The sequence below is a fragment of the Sinocyclocheilus anshuiensis genome, unplaced genomic scaffold, assembly GCF_001515605.1.
Source record: "Sinocyclocheilus anshuiensis isolate Anshui unplaced genomic scaffold, SAMN03320099.WGS_v1.1 scaffold328, whole genome shotgun sequence".
In the NCBI taxonomy this organism is placed as follows: Eukaryota; Metazoa; Chordata; class Actinopteri; order Cypriniformes; family Cyprinidae; genus Sinocyclocheilus; species Sinocyclocheilus anshuiensis.
This window is the reverse complement of record NW_015558621.1, coordinates 1,508,067-1,521,211: the sequence shown is the minus strand read 5'-3', so window position 1 is coordinate 1,521,211 and position 13,145 is coordinate 1,508,067. Positions and strand designations below refer to the sequence as shown.

The following is a 13,145-nucleotide window of genomic DNA, read 5'->3' as shown; positions in this document are numbered from 1 at the left end:
TAATCAAAACCAGATGTCATGAGTTTGATATCCCTTGATAAACTGGATAAAAATGATTTGAAGAATAATTTTTGCTCACAAAATGAGATTCCAGCTGAACAGCACTGCTTGGACTGTACTTCACTGTCTTGTTAAACCATTCCCTTAGCTGCAAAAGGTGGGGCCATCAGGAGCCCAGGTAAGGTGTTCTCCTCAGTCGCAACGTGGCATCTTTCGTTTGAACTTGATTCAATTCAGATGGTCTTATTGTTAATCATTACATGTTATCGGTTGGTGTTCAGCTCATTGTCATTTTGCAGACACATATGCAGCAGGCTACTAAACCCACAGTTGTTTCTGAAATAATTGGCTTTCACAAGAATTAAAAGGAGTGCTTGAGTTCAATACAAACTTAAGAATTTAAATAATTTGGGCTCGTACTTCAGTTTCTAAAAATAAATGTAAAAAAAATGTGTGTACAGAAATGCACATATACATGCACATGAATACTCAACGAAAGAGCAAATTCCACACATAGGAATTGCATTAGGAAAATGCACAACTGGAGGTTCATCCACCCAGAACAGTAGTCCCACCGCTTAATGGTTGATTTAGACACCTTTGCAGCTTAAGTAGCACATTTTTGTATGGAAGAATTGATATAAGTGCTTTAGCAAGAACATTTCTGCTTCTAAACCCTGTGGAATGCCTTGCTACTAGTGTAAACTCTGTTTTTGTTCTGTTTTTCGAACTGAAGGATAAAATTATTCTCTGGAGTAATTGAAAGCATGCCACAGATTCTCTCAATACTGTAGATCTCAAACCTCTTTTAAACATTCTTTTAATGTCAAGTTAACCAGGTCATTGCAGTCTGGTGACTTTTCAGAGAGTTTTCTACATTCATTAGAAAAAAATATATCAATGAATAGATTGCTGACTTGAACAAGTTTAACCGTACAGTTCTCAGAAGCATCTACAAATCTCTACAGGTGCTAAATAATCATCTAGCTTTTGGCCTAGCAATCTTTTCGCTATTTAGCTTGGCAAACTCCAAACAATATTCAAACTGAGACAACAGTAGCAGCCAGCTGGCTACTGCTGAAAACTGTGAGCCATTATTTTGCACTTGGTGTCTTGATGTGTTTAAAATGCTTGTTGGGTTTAGGATCTTGCTAAATGTAGTGTCATCATTAGTACCACAGCCAGAGATTCTGGTCTTGTCTACTACGCCTCTAGGAGGAAGGAAAACAAAGAGAGATTTTGCTTAACGTTTGACCTTAATTGAGACCATATCCCATCACTGGCCAGCATTCTGTTGTCTAACTGTGCTGTTGGTCACAGGCTGTATCATAACTTAAAGAGTTTTCGTCATTGCTTTGATTTGCCTGCATGAGATTGCTTTGTTACATAAATGTAACCTGCCCATGAATGAAAATGTATCATACTATTTCATCATGCCTGAACAACTGTTATAATATTATATTTTATATTATATGAAGTAACTTTTTTTTCAATTATTAGAAATTTACAGGGCTGTTTTAATAGTGGTGTTTGTACATCATTTTGTCTTTGTAATGAACAGTTTACTAGATTTACCCCATCAGATGTCCTTCAGTTTGATCCTACCCTGACCAGCTGTGTCTTGTCGTCAGATTTCTCTCATTCATTGTGTGAGTTTGAGAATGATTTTTCTTCTCTCTGTTCCTGTTTCTCAGTATCGCCCCTTTGACCCCTGTAAGCAGCTTTGGTGTGCTCACCCAGACAACCCTTTTTTCTGCAAGACCAAAAAAGGTCCGCCCATTGATGGCACTAAATGCGGTGATGGGAAGGTACCACTCAGCCTTTCATACAGATCCATCCTGAGACTCACTTGCTTCCTCTGTGTTTATGTGTTGCTCTCTTCCTCTCTCAGCACTGTTTTAAAGGCCACTGTATGCAGTTGACTCCAGACATCATAAAACGGGACGGAAGCTGGGGGATGTGGAGTGAGTTTGGCGCCTGCTCTCACCTCTGTGGAAGGGGACTACAGTTTCGCACACGAGCTTGTGACAATCCGCGGTGTGTATCTATCTATCTGTTGGTCTGTCTGTTTTTCATATATAGCTAATTTTTTTTCTTCCGTTAACCTCCTCCAGTCCGGCTAATGGTGGACGTATTTGCTCCGGCCCAAGTTATCAGTTCCAGATTTGTAATACGCATGAGTGTGAGGACCCGTACCACGACTACAGAGCCGAGCAATGTAGCATGATGGACAACAAGTTTGAGTACCAGAATACCTGGCACCACTGGCTGCCTTATGAACACCCCGACCGTAAGTAATACGGCAGATTTCATGACCACACAGAGTTGAAAACAACTTTTCCTCTGCAAAAAAGACACCTTGAAAACAGTTGGTCTAGATCAGTGATGGGCAAAATTGGCCCTTCCAGGCCACTTTCCTGCAGAGATTTGGTCCAACCCTGATAAAACTCACCTGCCTGTAGCTTTCTAGTAGTCTTGAAGACAATGATTAGCTGGTTCAGGTGTGTTTGATTAGAGTTGGAGCTAAACTCTGAAGGAAAGTGACCTGGAAGGGCCAAGTTTGCCCACCCCTGGTCTAGATGAAATGTTTTTTTTATAATGTAAATAATTTTTAAATAAGATCTTAAATATTTTTATTTGTAACGTTTATTTAAATGAATATAATGTAGTTTGAGTTTTAAATATATATTTTAATTCTATTATTTAAATTATTTACATTTTATTTAAAGCTTACTTTAGATTGTTTCCCACTCCTGTCCTGCACAATCTAGCTCAGTTTGTCAGCCAGGCCTGTAAGCAGACTGATGTAATCCATCTCTCCGCACAGCTGTTTTCACTTACAGAGTGGGTACACATTAAAATATGATTTCATTCAAACCCCCCTCTTTTTTCCACATGTACTTCTACACTATTCATGACATCACTTAGAACATAAAATCCCTCCAGAGTTATTAGCACTGTGGACATCTGCCTTAGTCTTACGATCAACACAGGCACATCCAAAGTAATTCTCATATAAAGAGCCTTTTTGAGCCTTTTTTTTTTACTGTCATGTCAATTACGACTGAACTGCAGAATACTTCAGAAAAGAATGTTTGTGGTTCACAAAATGGGCTTGGATACCTTAGATCAGATGAGAATCATTTTTACATCATGTTTTTTACATTTTACTCTCTGGAGAAATGTACTCTGTTGGTCTCGATTTGATTTGTGTGGGTTTGCTTTTTTGGTGTGGAATAAAGTACTTGTTTTACTTGTACTTTTTCCACAGAATGAAATTAAATGTTTTTAAATAACTGGGACATTCAACAGGCATCACAGTGTTCGTAGATAATTTTGGTCTTTATGAAAAATTGAACTGGACTTATTAGAATGTACTTCTGGAACAGAAGCGTCCAGTTTTTGTATTAGCTGGGAAACTGTTTGGGATGATATAATGTACAATGCTTTTATAGACCATGTAAAGACTATCAAGAGACCTTTTTTTGTATAAACCATGGAATAATGTTATCTAACTATCCTCTGTTGGACAAAGATGTATTAGATGTGGAATATTTTTGGAAATTTAAATGGTATATGATCAACATTTATTTTATTTTACTTAATTTTTTTCTTAGAATTAGAGTTTGTATATTTTTCTTTGAATTCAAGATCATTTAAATCCTTATAAATGTGCATTTGATCTCAGTCCATCACTCAGGGATCTCTCTTGTCTTGTTTTTCATAGCTAAGCAACGCTGCAAACTGTACTGTCAATCCAAAGAAACACGAGCTGTAGTCAACATGCAGACTCCGGTGGAACCTGGAACACGCTGTTCCTACAAAGATCCCTACAGTGTGTGTGTGGCCGGAGACTGTGAGGTGAAAAGCTGTGTGTACCGTTTGTAAAGGTTTGTGTTTAGTGGCCTGTTGCTCATGATGTCTCTCTCCCTTCAGAAAGTGGGCTGTGATAATGTGGTTGGATCAGCTCTACAGGAAGATAAGTGTGGCGTCTGCGGGGGAGATGGAACCAAGTGCAAGACTCACAAGTTTAACTTCACCTTTGTAGAAAAGAAAGGTACATTTCCGCAGCACACATGTAGGCTTTGTTCCAAAACCTAGTGGAGGCAGCATTTTAAGGCATCACAGGCCCAGTCCAGACACAATGGCTCTTCCAAACATAGGCATAATTATAAGCCTAATAAGATACCTTCTTTCAGACAAATTCTTTGCAAAGAAAATCCCATAACACAGTGCAACTTGCAAGATCAGTGAAAAAATTACATAAAGCAAATGTTGGTTTCAAATACTATTAATTTAATACTGAAATGTAGTGATGGATGCTTTCGAAACACTGCTTTGTGAAGCTTGTATCAAACTGCCATGAGTCATGTGATTTCAGGAAACAAAGCTTTATGTCATATCTGTTTCAATGTTTACATTTTTTAAATGTATAAAAACACATATTTATAACAAAAGCAAGATTTGTATTTACTAGTCTAATACTGGCCTGATTATCCAAGCTCTCCATATAACAAAAACAAAACAAGGTCTACAATTTAATAAAATAACACATATAGACAGTTCATGTTTAATAGTATTAGAAATGTCCGAAAAGCTTTGTTTCTTTAATCACATTTTTATGTTTATTAAAGTATTGAAGTAAAGTAATAGTGATTTGCAAATGTTTTGGTGTAGGTGTCATTAAAGTGCTGGAAGTTCCCAGAGGGGCGAGACATCTCTTCATCCAGGAACTTAATGGGACTACTCACATTTTAGGTAAAGCCTGATCATTTCCTGTAGTTTTGATTCATCAGATCATTTCCTGTCTGTTTGATTGCACTGAATTTTCAGCAGCCATTACTTCAGTCTTCAGTGTCACATGATTCTTCAGAAATCATTCCAATATGCTGATTTGGTGCTCATGAAACATTTCTTGTTTGATGGGGGTTGTTGACAACAGTTGTGCTGCTTAATATTTATTCAGTAGGCTATTTTTTGTAGCATCATAAATGTCTTAACTGCCAGTTTTGATCAATTTAATGCATTTTGCTGAATAAAGGTGTTAAATTCTTTAAAAACAATGAACTAGAACTTTCTAACATTAACTAGATTAATAAATAATAAACAATAATATGCAATGCTAGCTTTCTATACCATCTTTATATGTCATCTTCCAAGCGCTAATCAGAAGTCGTGATATCGATTTTCATTTCATGTTGATGAAGACCAAAATATATGAAGCCAAGTATTCATATATGAAGTATGGTGAATTGGGATTATTTGAATGTACACATACTAATGATCTGTCCAGCATGCTTATTAATGTTATTAATGAAAGTTGAATTATCTGTAGCCTACTAGTTTTTGCAGAAATAACCGACTAATTCTTAACACGAATGAACACACTAATATAGTTGATTTTTCTTTCTTTCTCTCGCATTCTCTTTGTCTCCTGGGCTTTCTCCTTCCCAATCCCTCTCCCACATGCGACAGGGAGCGCTTCCGACTTCAACAAGCACGGCAACTTCCTGATACAGTGGTTGTCGCGTCACGACCCCAAATACCCCGTGCAGAGGATGTCAAGTAAAGCGTCTCTCTCCAGCCACGTTGTGGCGCTGCGCTGTCTCACCTCTCTCAGCTGGACCTTCCCTCTGTCTCTCTGCCTGGCTTTACAAGGCAAACTCCCCTGACTGCCTCCCTCTTCCGAGGCTTGCACGCTTCTTTTTCCTGGGTGGTGGTCCTCTTTTATGGGGCGTTCCGATAGGGGGAGGTTTCTCTGTTTCTCTCTCTCTCGCTCTATCTCTCTCTCTCCTTTGTGGAGCTCTGTGTTGTGAACGCTGGCCAGTAAGAAATTGTTGACAAAACAAAACATGTAAAAAATTCGGGGGATGTTCGTTAAAGGAGGGGCTTTGTGATTGGACGGGCAGCTTGCGGAGCTAATGATTGCGCTGAGCTTTCCGCAGGGGCGACGCGTTTGTTTGAATCACTGCCCTCTGCAAGCTGTTTCCATATGGCTCACGCTCTCAAGGCGGACGCCGTTTTACAGAGGCGCCGCCTGAGCTGCAGGTGTGAAGGGGAAAAAATAAACATGAAAAGTGGCTAAACGATCAAAAAAAGAAAAACAAATGACAAAAAAAACCTAAGCTTTATTGTGAATGTGAACTTGTCACAATGAGGAAATCTTTGCTAAGTGCTCATTCCACATCCTAGTTCATTCTGGAAAACTGTTGGAACAAAAACAAACACGTTAAGATGTTAACATGGGACGTACTGTTGAACCGCCATCGTACATGTTGGTGGCCGATGGTAAACATGAGGTGGAACTTGCTAAACAGGGTCGCTTTATTACACATGTTCGAATGCCATAACCACCTCATCCTCCATCCTCTCTTCGACTGTTAACAAATTCAATAAATGCAGCTTATTTGTGCTTGCAGACTTTAAACAAACATATAAATATATTTGTATTTATATATGAATATAAATCTATATGGGTACCAATAATATGAAATATTAATAATTTGTTTTACCATGAATAAGCTGTAGCTTATTAGCCTAACATTTTGACTGCTATTGATCGCTTTAATTCTTGACTGTTATGTGTATTTTTTTATTGATTTTACATAAATACAGAACTATAGCTATTTAATAACAGAAGTTAAGTGTTTCGGGGAAAGGGGAAGACCTATATTATGCAGGACTCGCTCAGCCAGTTGCCTCTCCATTTTATTTATTAATTTTTTTTCAAGAGAAGTGGTTTCATTTTATCGGATTCATCCTGAACGAGAGAGATTCATGCACATTAAATATCTCCGTGGTGATGAGTGACATGCGTTTTCGTCATGCCTTCGTATGTGCGAGGGTTTCCGACATGCGTCTGCCAGCATGCATTTTTAACGACAGTTACCAGTGGCCATACAAAAGACGACACATAAATATACCTCATGAACTTTCATCCACATCCGAGCGCACTCTTTTCGGGATGGGGGGGGAGTACATAGAGCGTAAGAACAATGCCTTACACTACGTTTGAATGTATCGGCATTTATCTGTGAAAGTGATGGCTTAGCGCACAGAAACCAGAGGCAGCTTCAAACAAAACCTGAAATAGAGCCGACCGATCAACCAATCATCACACATCTGAAAACAGTGGCTAACTCATTGGATACGGAGAGCGTTTTAGTGGAAACCTACACTCGGCATCTCTTTATCACTTCAGACGTGTCATTGTATTGTGAAACACATTTCTGTTGTGACTATGTAGCGAGCTATCCGAATTTTCATGCTCAAAGTCCTGGAGAGGAGAAAACACTAGGAAAAGCCAGACCTTGCAGTGAGATACTGTAAATAAACATTGGTGTTTACTGTATTTAATAACATTTATGACTGTTATTTCCTTACTTATAAGAAAAAAATGCTAATATTATATACTATGAGTAACTGTCATGTTACTTCACTGGCCTAACTGCGTCTTGGCTGGCTGTTGTGGGGAAAAATGTCTGGGGAACATTCAGATGGACTTACGTGCACTGCGTCTATATGCACTTTGATTTATCAGGGAAACTTTATTAATGTTTTGTAAATGTTTAATATATGACACTTGTATGTGCCATGCCAGTTTTTACATCATCATGGAAATCCTGTATTTTATTTAACCAATGACCTATTTATTTATTTACCTGTTCATCTGAATTACCAATGGATCAATTGTTCTCAAAGTAATGAAGTGTTTAACCAAAGTTACTGTGAACCTGTACCTTTCAATACAGTTGATTATTTATTTTTCTGAAGAAGACAACTCTATCTGTATGTTTAAATGGGGGTGGGAGTGCATTTCATAGTTTCAGTTTCTGTCATGATCAACTGCAAAAGTAGGAATAAAAAAAGTGTTATAAAAATGGAGAGCAAAAAAAATCAAATGGCTTTTTCCTGCCTGTGTTGTCGCTCTGCTTTCTGTCTGTTTCTCTTTCACCATCTGTGGTAGAATTGCAGGTTATTTTGCAGAGCTGTTTTATTATTGTTTCAGTTTTGCTACAGTAATAAGGATTACTGTAATCCTTATTTACCCTGTGAATCAGGGTAAAGCAAAAACACTGATATTTGCCATGTATTCACATAATAATGGGTTTTTGTTGTGCAATGAACAATTTTTTACATTTTAACAAATTTTCTGTTAAAGTTGTGTAAAACAGTTGTTTTTACAATTTTGTGAAGGTCTCCTAAGCTGTGATTAATTTGTTTTTGATTTTTTTGTATATATCTGCATCATATTGATATATGCAGATATATACCCTACTCTCAGCTGTTAGCCACTGAAAATCCCTTTGACAATCACCAATTTTTGGAGGATCTTGCAAAATGTTTTAGCTAAAGATTATATAAATAAATATAATCCATATTCAGAAGGACACAAATAACCACATTTATAGTCCATAAATAACCACATTCACAAGGAAGATTATTATTATTAATTATTGTTCTTATTAAAAGAAAACTGCATGTTAACCAACTCATCCTAACATGTTTAGTCCTCTAGTATGCATCTATATGCCTGTCTTTGCAGACTTGCTTAATGGTCAGTTCATAACTCTGTTTCTTCCTTTGCTTCAACTAATGCTTCTCTCTAATTTATATTTTTTTCCATTTCTGCTTAGTTCTTACTCAAACTTGTGAAAAGCATGAAAAGCTTAGAAGACACGTTTCTAGTTAGCTGCACATATCCTCATTAAACTCCTCGTCATAGATTGTAAAAAATGTAATGTGATTGTTACCTTAAGAAGCTTTTTCTACTTGATCTGACCTTTAAATTTAGTTTTGATCATGTAAACAAATGTATTTAGCTTGTTGCGATGTTAAATCATATATCTGATTTCAATGTACATACATATGTCTTATCAGGTCCCTCTCTTGTGTTGCAGAACGTTGTCATGGTGACCGTTCTGCATTCTGTCGCATGGAGGTGCTGCAGCAGTATTGCTCTCTGCTGGGCTTCCAGCGCATGTGCTGCAAGTCCTGCAAGGTTGGCAATATCACAAAGACCACTGTGACCACAAGTAAGCCACCATCCAAAACGAAAATCACCACCAACGGACGATCCACCACAACCCAAAGTCCCACACGCACAGAGTCCACCACCGTGTGGACCTCCACAGCAGCCTTTTTGCCGACCACAGAAGGGAAAAGTGCCACATCTGTGAGCACACCTTGGTTATATACTATTTTAGCAATGTCGCCCTTTTATCCATATACTACAACTCCTATCTATAAGCCCGCTACTCCAGAACAGAGCACATCCTTTGCCATTACTACACCAAGTAGGATCACATCTGCACCTGCGGACGTGACCGAATTACCTGTTAGCACTGTTTCTGCAGCTACAAGGATCACATCTGCACCTGCAGATGTGGCAAACAGCACCGAATTACCTGTTAGCACTGTTTCTGCAGCAACAAGGATCACATCTGCACCTGCAGGTGTGGAAGACAACACCAAATTACCTGTTAGCACTGTTTCTGCAGCAACAAGGATCACATCTGCACCTGCAGGTGTGGAAGACAACACCAAATTACCTGTTAGCACTGTTTCTGCAGCAACAAGGATCACATCTGCACCTGCAGGTGTGGAAGACAACACCAAATTACCTGTTAGCACTGTTTCTGCAGCAACAAGGATCACATCTGCACCTGGAAATGACGTGACCGAATTACCTGTTAGCAATGTTTCTGCAGCTACAAGGATCACATATGCACCTGCAGATGTGGCAAACAGCACCGAATTACCTGTTAGCACTGTTTTCCCAGTAATTTTCAGTGATCTGAATAATGGCACCACCATCCAGTTTAAAGAGTTTGATGGGAGTAGTGGTGCACCAGATGTAGACAGCAGTGCGATATTGCAGTCAACAACAGTGAATGGTGTGAATGAAAAGGAATTGACAACCTCGGTCAATATGGATGTCAGCATCCCAGTGACATCTATATCAGAGGTGCTAACAACCACTGAAGAACCTGCTCCCCTGGTACCAACTGCTGTATCTACAACTTCCAGTACACCGCTGTCCAGTACAACAGCATCTGGAACAGAGAAGACAAGCGGATGGCCAAATAAAGTGGAAGAAGTGAGTGAGAGCAATGCTATTGATATACCGTATCGAATAATCCCATTGGACAATGAATTTCCTGTGAATAACATCATCCCCAGGAGAGGACGTGTGTTTCTGCGTGAGAAAACACGGAATAAGCGCATCCAGGAACTGCTTGAGGAGAAGCGAAACTTTTTGAGACGGATGAAAAGAGCCCAGGGGATTTGAACCCTGTCCAGTTTCTCTTATAGAGATACAGCTGCCAAATGCAACTTCTGAATCTAGACTTTATTTTGGTGCTTGGGTCAAGAACTGGAAAATGGCCAAAATATTGCTGTGAACTGATGCTTTCCCCTCTTTTAATGAAATGGCAAACTGATCTTTGTGGAACAAAACCACTAGCAAGTGTTTGCATAGTTGCTTTGAACCTCAACAATGTCCCTTTAGGAGGTTTCACTGGAGGATCTTCTAATTCAAAGTGATTTATCATTTTAAAGGATTAGTTCAGCCAAAAATGGAAATTCTGTCATCATTTATTCAAGCTCATGTCTTTCCAAACCTGTACGAGTTTCTTCCTGCCATGGAACACAAAAACAGAGATTTAGCCTTTTTTTTTTTTTTCATTTTCCGTATTACATAAGTGAATGGTAGTGAGGAGCTATGAAGCTCCAAAGATGACAATAAAGCATCATACAAATCATCTTTCAAAGTCTTCTGAAGCCATGTGGTATTGTGCCAAAAAAACAAGTTGTTTTTCACAGACAGCATCATAAAGAAATCATAAATCTTTAATATCATTCACATTCCAAGAAATTCAAACACGGTTCATTAAGATTTTTATGGTTCTGTTTTATCTATTTGGGAAGCTTGACTGCTTCTTGTTCCCATCCCCTTTCATTGAATGGAAAAAAGCATCATGAAAAATAAAAGGAAGTCAACAAGAGGGTGAGTGAATGATGATAGAAATTTCATGTTTGGGTGATCTAAAAATCATAGAAAGAGAGTTAGGCAAATATGCTCAATGACAGATACAGACGATAGGCACATACTGTATTATGGGTAAATTAGCAACAAAAAAAAAATCAGTTGGCACCAGTTTGATATGTACGTTGTCTACAGTGTTTCAGCTGCACATTTTATCATAAAAATGTCTAATAATGTTACAGAGTTAAAAATGTGGAACCTGTGGTGGTGATGTGAATATAGTAAAAAATGAGCCCAGAGAAGTGAATCAGAGTTAAGTGTGAACATAGCCAGACATGACATGCAGAAGACATTGATATTCTTACATGTACCTATATCACAGTCACACTAATTAATCATTTGATAAGAACAATTCAGGGATGCACCGTATTACATACATGCAGATGTTAATTTTGTGCTTGTGAATTATATTTCTTTTCACCAGTATGCAAGCTTGTGCTGAAACTTTATCAGATCGGGTCAAGATGATATCTATTTTTATTTGTAAGATTTTGACTTCTTATAAGAATACTTTACACCCCTACCCAAAGATGTCAAAGACTCCATCATTATGTAAAAAGCAGAAGAAAATGTCAAAAACAGAAATAAATTGTATATGTCGCAAAAAAATGTTTCACAGTTTTACATTCCTCTTATACATTTTCTTGTGCTTTTACAGACCTTTTAATATTTAAATGCTAACGCTATATATACCAATTAATTATTGTTCTTTGCATAGTTCATTTTTAAAAAGTTGAATATGGAACTGCATGTTGAATAATTCTGCTCTTTGGACAAACTTTTACAACTGTTTAATTAAGTAAATTACCCATACAAATTCTTTTTAAAAAGACTTGGAAAAAATGCTCGTACTCTTCTCATTATTTTACATCTTGGCCTGAAGGTTTCTCAGAGAAAGAACTGGGCCAATTAGAACAGAAGGAATTAGAGCTGTACCTCTGCTGGAGCTCCTCACCTCACTTCATCCTCTTCATTAGCTTTCATCCTCACTGCAGGTGAAAGTGTGGATGGACCAGTCACCATAAGTCTCACATCCCTTCCTTACAGACTCAGGGGCTAATAACAGAGGAACAGAACCCATATTAAAGAAGAATCACAAATAAAATCTCACTTGTTTGCCCTTGGTAAGGACAAGAGATGAAGATCATCTGAAAATGTTTGCTTACTGAGAAAAATACACCATTAACATCACCAGTGTTTGTCAGAGAGTTACAGAAGAACTCAAAACTTTGCCAAGGTAGGTCTACCAACATCTACAAAATTCATATATTTCAGGATGAATATTTCTCATTTAATTTTAGATATATTCTTCGTACAGTGGTGTGAAAAAGTGTTGGCCCCCTTCCGTTATCACAAACGCTTGATTGCAGTTGTTGCTGCTAAGGGTGGCCCAACCAGTTATTAGGTTTGGGGGGCAAACACTTTTTCACACAGGGCCATGTAGTTTTGGATTTTGTTTTCCCTTAATAATAAAAACCTTTATTTAAAAACTGCATGTTGTGTTCACTTGTGTTATCTTTTACTAATATTTAAATTTGTTTGATGATCTGAAACATTAAAGTGTGACAAACATGCAAAAAAATAAGAAATCAGGATGGGGGCCAACACTTTTTCACACCACTGTATATGTCCATGATTGTCTCATTTGTGTCTGTTCTATATCTTTTTAGGAATTATAGAAGAAATATTGATGAAATTCCTGACCTATGAAAATCAAAGTTGATGAAACTGAGGTATTTATTCACCCCCGGAGCCGTGTGAGGCACTTTTTATTATGGATGGATGCGCTTTATTGGATTTCTTTTGAACTGTTGAAAAATAACACCCATTTACTGCTATTATAAAGGTTGGAAGAGCCAGGACATGTTTTAATATAACTCCAATTGGATTCGTCTGAAAGAAGAAAGTCATACAGTATACACCTAAGATGCCTTGAGGGTGAGTAAATCATGGGGTAATTTTCATTTGTGCCTTTTTAGCCGCCTGTGACATCATTGGTCCAGCAGATGGTGATATTTAACAATACAGCAAACATCAACAGCCTCTGTCTCTGTACAGGTGTTACACAAGCAGGTGTGATGGATAAGGAATATATTGC

The 13,145-nt window shown here is 37.9% G+C and overlaps 2 protein-coding genes across 2 annotated transcripts in view; both read left to right on the top strand.

Annotated features, from left to right (window-relative positions):
- The window catches only part of LOC107680579 (A disintegrin and metalloproteinase with thrombospondin motifs 2-like), a 142,730-nt gene extending 137,961 nt beyond the window's left edge, over window positions 1-4,769 (top strand). Inside the window, exons 10-15 of the mRNA XM_016476515.1 lie at window positions 1,695-1,808; window positions 1,892-2,037; window positions 2,115-2,290; window positions 3,728-3,861; window positions 3,937-4,057; window positions 4,678-4,769. Coding sequence (XP_016332001.1) covers window positions 1,695-1,808; window positions 1,892-2,037; window positions 2,115-2,290; window positions 3,728-3,861; window positions 3,937-4,057; window positions 4,678-4,769 — 783 coding nt within the window. The remainder of the gene's footprint in view (window positions 1-1,694; window positions 1,809-1,891; window positions 2,038-2,114; window positions 2,291-3,727; window positions 3,862-3,936; window positions 4,058-4,677) is intronic.
- A 637-nt stretch (window positions 4,770-5,406) lies between these two features.
- LOC107680653 (mucin-5AC-like) lies at window positions 5,407-10,574 on the top strand. The gene is made up of 2 exons (XM_016476650.1): window positions 5,407-5,565; window positions 8,901-10,574. The coding sequence occupies exons 1-2, from the start codon at window positions 5,559-5,561 to the stop codon at window positions 10,289-10,291; spliced, it is 1,398 nt and encodes a 465-aa protein (XP_016332136.1). The 5' UTR covers window positions 5,407-5,558; the 3' UTR covers window positions 10,292-10,574.
- Window positions 10,575-13,145: the final 2,571 nt, after the last annotated feature.